We start from the raw sequence: 5,367 nt of genomic DNA, 5'->3' as shown, positions 1-5,367 counted from the left end.
TAGGGAAAATGAGTTCATATTCTTTGTGAAAACAAATATGTACATTTATTTTCACCAAGGTGTTACTTTAAATAAGCCCTTCTAGTAGTAGAGAAATGTAATTTCTGTAGGAAATTGTTAAAGGAGAACCGACGGAGGAAAATCTCTAAATGGTTTCCTTTTTGTATCCCTGGATGATGAAGGCTTGAAGTTGACAGTGTAATGATGAATCAGCACTGTAGACTTGTTTAAATGTCTGCTATCCTGGATTTTGTGGTGTCCCTCAGAGTAATATGAAGAGTTCTTACTGTCTGGATTGTGATCTGATATGTGTACTGTCTATTTTTACACTCTGAATTGTAATCAGTTTAGTCTTGTATGATACTGCAAAACCTTGGCTCAACAAATATCCAGAAAGTTTCAAGTATGGTACTGCATTAAATAATTCTTGCAGGAATTTTGTAAAGAAAAAAAAAACCCTTAAATTAAATATCTGTGAGGGTTAATGTAAAATTTTCAGTATTAAATTGTAGAACAGCCCAGATTGGAAGGGTCTTAAAAAGATCATCTGGCCCATCCTTTCCTGGGAAGGGGAGACTAGATGAGATTATCTAGCACCCTGTCCAGTCACAAATTGAAAACCTCTTGTGGTGGGGATCACATCCCTGGGAAGGTTGTTCTGGTGAATGATTATTCTCACTGTAAAAAATTCCTTTCTTATATCAAGATGAAACCTTTCCCGACACAACAAGTGCGAAGTCCTGCACCTGAGATGACAAAACCAAAGAGCCCAGTACAGCCCCAGATCTGTGTGGCTGGGGAGCAGCCTTGCTGAAAGGGACCTGGGGGTCCTGGTGGACAACAGGCTGAAGGGGAGTCAGCAGAGTGCTGCTGAGGCACCAAAGGCAAATTGGATCCTGGGCCACATTCACAGGGGCATTACTAGCAGAGTAAGAGATGTGACCATCCCACTCTACTCAGCACTGGTCAGGCCGCACCTAGAGGGCTGTGTCCAGTTCTGCTCTCTACAATTAAAATTCAAGTATTGAGGTTTATATATATGTTAAAAAAACCCCCACCAAACCAAAATACTGTATGAATGTCAAAGTGTAAAAAGAGCTGCATTTCTATAATAGGCGATATTATTGCCATGTTCAAGGCAGGATAGACTTGGACCTGTCCCAACACTAAGTGCTACTTCAAAACAACCTCTTGTGTTTCCTTTACTCCTTAACATCATAAGAGCAAAATAATTTTGAAATCACACCATTCTAGCTTTTTGTAGAGTTCTTCTGGCTTAAAAGTAGTCTTGGCTAAATTAAATTTCAGAGGTCTTGTTTCTGATTTATGGGTAATAACCACTACAGGAAAAATAGGATGGAACTTTAAAAGGTCATGTAGTCCAAACACATCTGAAGGAAGTTTAAAGTAAAGTCCCTTCCCTTCTCCGAAATTAATTGCAGTTGTTTTCCCTACGTCGGGAATTCATGGTGTTTCATGCATTTGTGAGTTAGATTTGCAGGACTTTTATTACTCAAGTCTTGGCATAACAAGCTTAAATGCTGTATTTTACAGAGGAGAGGAACTTAAAGCTAATTTTTGTCTTAAGTTCAGAGAAACTTTTTTTTGTTTTGCTCTGTTTCATTTGAAAAATGGAACATGGGCTGACGGGAGAGCTATACCTACACTGCAGATATAGTGGAAGAATCTGTTTAGGGTGATCACTATGTAAGTCCTTTAGTGTGATTTTGGTTTTAACCTAATTTCTCACTGTCTGAAAACCCTGCTGGGCTTCTTGCCATGTTGCCGAATAATTGAAGCTCTGTTAAGCTGTAGAAAACTCTACCAACAGTAGCTGAACAACAAATGCATTTTAAACACTAGCTTGCTTTTTTTTTGTTTTTGTTTTTGTTTTTTTTTTTGTTCTTGTTGATTTGCTAGCCCTTTCTCTGAGCCAGTCTGCCCTAAAAGTGATTCAGAACTAGAAGTTAAACCTGCTGAGAGCTTGCTTCGATCTGAATCTCACATGGAATGGACATGGGGAGGATTCCCAGAATCCACCAAGGTAAATTTATTTATTATCTCAAACTTTGTGAACAGAGTTTTGGAATATCTAAAATTGTGTCTTGAGAGAGAATTGGAAATCTGCTGCTCTTCTTCAGAGTAATTCAGATGAAATAGGAAAGTAGCACCCCCTTGTGGCTCACAGATAGTCGAATTTATTGAGTTCAAAAGTTAGTCAACAAAGTAATTCCAGAAAACCTAGCAGTAAAAATCTGAAATTTTTGAATTTGTAATTAGAAACTGAAGAAAGCAATTTTAGAAACTAATTTCCTTTATTTTAGGTTAAGTTCTAGTTCATTCTAGCGGAACTGTAGCCTTGATAGAGTAAATTTGGTATCTAACATGACAGCTGGTGACAGAAGCCCTGGTACAGACACACTTAGCTTTTTTCTTGCCATAGTTGGGTCAAGTCAGCACCTCCTCTCTGACAGTTTCTTTACTGAACCTGTAAATAAGCTAGTATGAAGCTTCTATTCCAGGGAACTTTGCCAATAAGGTGGCGCATATTTTATGTTTCTAAAATAGATGTTTAAATTCTTGACCAGTTTACTTGTGACCAGGACTTGTACCATGGGTGCATGTTTAATGTTTAACCAGAATAAAACGAACATGTGAACTGAAAGGATTAACTAGAGTTTTGTTTTTCAGATAAGCAAGAAAGAGAAACTGGAACATCCCAGAACAGCTACCATTACTCCATCAGAGAAGACTCATTTTAGGGTCATCCTCAGCTCTGATGAAGTTGAAGATGATGATGATGTGAAAGATTCTGTCCATACAGTACTGAAACCTGAGCCAAGAACTCATCCTCTGCTTAAGCAGATGGATGTTAAAGATTCTCTTGCTTCTGCAGTCGTAGAACCACAAGATCCGTTGCCATTAGATGCTGATCATCATTCCAGACTGTTGGCAGACCCTTTACCAGAAGCAAAGCCAATAGTAAAAATTGACTCTCCTTCAAAAAAGAAAGGTATATAATAAAGCTATTTATTCTTTCCTCCAGTGTGATATACCAAATTTGAGGGCATAGTGGAAGAATTATAAATGTGCCTTTTCAATTTTTGCTAAAGTCTTATCTGACTAAAACTATAATTAAGCTCTTGGATTTATCAGTGCTACAAGTAAGTCTGAATCTTCCACAATTACATTTGTATTTAATGCGTCTGGATAGCTTCATTTTAGTGATCTTAATTGCTAAACTTAACAGGGGTGCATAAGAGAAGTCATCATCAGGGACCTGACGATATCTACTTGGAGGACCTAAAGGCTTTGGAACCTGAAGTTGCAGCACTTTACTTTCCCAAAAGGTAATTTTGAATTAAGGCTCTATGGATCTAGGGTTATATTGCAGTTGCACTATGTGAGTTATTACATGTCTGATTTAGGTGTTTATGCGGCAGTTCTGATAAAAAGAATTGGACTTCAGGTTTCTAGGCTTTTGTGGAGTAATCAGTACTGATCTCATTGTGAAAATCTGTCTGATTTGACAAGAAACACATAGAAAGATCGCATGGGAGGTCATTACTGAGTTTCCATCTTTGTGGAGCCTGTATGTTCTGCAAATATAGAAGTGGGATAAGTTGCACACTCCTTTTGCACCAGTACTCTATTTTGCCATATTGTTAGCTCTAGATAAGCATGCATCAGTTTATTTTTGGCATGCTCTCTACATCCCTTCCAACTTGTTTTTGATATAAAAGAGACCAACAAAAAAAATCCCACAAGATCTTCATACAAGGCAGCTCAGTCTCAAAATTCACTCTTGCTTGGGTTTTTTTTTATGACATCAGAACCTTTTATACTCCTAAAATACTCTCCAAAAGAATAGCTAGCTAGGAAGACCTTTTGAAAAAATGCAGCTTAATAAGCAAGAAATGTCTATTGGTTTATGATAAAACTAAAATTGTAAACTTTTCAGTACTTAGTGGTTACGTTACTTGGGATCGAACTAATAACTCTAACTTCGGATGACAATGTGATTTTTTTTTTATTTAAATATCTTCTCTATTGTACTTTTTCCAAACACACAGTGTTCTGAAAACATCAAGCAATGTCTTTTTCCCTTTTATTCTTATTCTACAGCTTTCTGGTAAAGATTGAGGAGCACAGTATTGTTCTGCAAAAATAGAATGTAGAGAATCTTTTCCTCGTTAAAATCCAATTTTGTTGCAGGCAAGAGAAATGTAATTATTTCCCAATTTATGTGAATGTTAGTAGAACTGGGAACTGTCAACCTACCAGTATTATGAAGGGTTGGGGGTGTGTGTTTGTGTCTAGTTTTTGCTTGGTTGGTTTTAAATTTATGTTGTAAAATGATGAAGTACTTAAAAGAGATGCAACAGCAAGATCATTCTTTTTGAGTAATCACATGGTGTGTTCTGTAACCTAAAATCTATACTTTTTTTTTTTTTTTTTTTTGCAAGTGAAATACTTACCAAAAACATGGACTTTTTCTCTTTAGTGATTCTGATCCAGGCTTCAGGCAGTGGACAGAGTCAGATACCCTTTCAGGTTCCCAGTCACCCCAGTCCGTAGGAAGTGCTGCTGCTGATAGTGGTACAGAGTGCATGTCTGATTCTGCTATGGACTTGCCTGATGTTACACTTTCACTTTGTGGAGGTCTTAATGAAAATGGAGAGATTTCTAAAGGTATGTGAAAGACTAAAACATAAACAGTAATAAAGCTCAGGCAGATAAATGAAGTGGCTTGAGTGCTCCAATTTCCACCTTGCAAAGCTTTGGCTTATTATTATGCTTGTGTTGAGAAAAGGAAATGGATAATCTTTCATTTTCTAAAGTTCTCAAGCATTTGACAAGCAGAGATAGCAGCACTTGATGTCTTGAGAAGCTTTCTATCTCCTTTTTTGCACTACGTTTTGCATATCTGATCAGCCACACTTGTTTTTGACTGCAATTGCTTGCTTTGTCCTTTATAAACTTTCATAATTCATATTCTTTCCAATTGCCTGATAATTTTTCTTTTTTTTTTTTTTTTTAGAAACTTTTACTATTATCTTGGACTATCTTTTCTCCTGCTCTACTTTTCCTACCCTAAATGTTGGTTAACCTTTAGATTTTTACCAGCTGATTCTTCTCTCTTAATGCTCTGGTTAAATCTAATATTGAAGCTGTATGCCTTTTTGAGCGAGCTTCTAGGAGCGCATAATCTTCATGATCATGTACTGCAGTGTTTTTACTATTACTTTTTTACTGGTCCTCCAGACTCTAATACATCAAGTTAAATTGAAATGCTTATTAATAAAAGCTCAGAACAACGCTTTTGGTAACATGGTAGTAATCATAGAATCATAGAATGGTTTGGAT

The 5,367-nt window shown here is 36.8% G+C and overlaps 1 protein-coding gene across 1 annotated transcript in view; it reads left to right on the top strand.

Annotated features, from left to right (window-relative positions):
• LOC104524374 (phosphatidate phosphatase LPIN2) overlaps positions 1–4,692 on the top strand; it is a gene marked incomplete at its 3' end in the record, with an annotated part of 24,263 nt that extends 19,571 nt beyond the window's left edge. Inside the window, exons 6-9 of the mRNA XM_010167231.2 lie at positions 1,921–2,044; positions 2,692–3,013; positions 3,251–3,350; positions 4,505–4,692. Coding sequence (XP_010165533.2) covers positions 1,921–2,044; positions 2,692–3,013; positions 3,251–3,350; positions 4,505–4,692 — 734 coding nt within the window. The remainder of the gene's footprint in view (positions 1–1,920; positions 2,045–2,691; positions 3,014–3,250; positions 3,351–4,504) is intronic.
• Positions 4,693–5,367: the final 675 nt, after the last annotated feature.

This window comes from Antrostomus carolinensis, unplaced genomic scaffold, assembly GCF_000700745.2.
Source record: "Antrostomus carolinensis isolate BGI_N321 unplaced genomic scaffold, ASM70074v2 scaffold20604, whole genome shotgun sequence".
In the NCBI taxonomy this organism is placed as follows: domain Eukaryota; kingdom Metazoa; phylum Chordata; class Aves; order Caprimulgiformes; family Caprimulgidae; genus Antrostomus; species Antrostomus carolinensis.
Note: the sequence above shows the minus strand (reverse complement) of the source record. Positions and strands in the feature narration are given on the sequence as shown.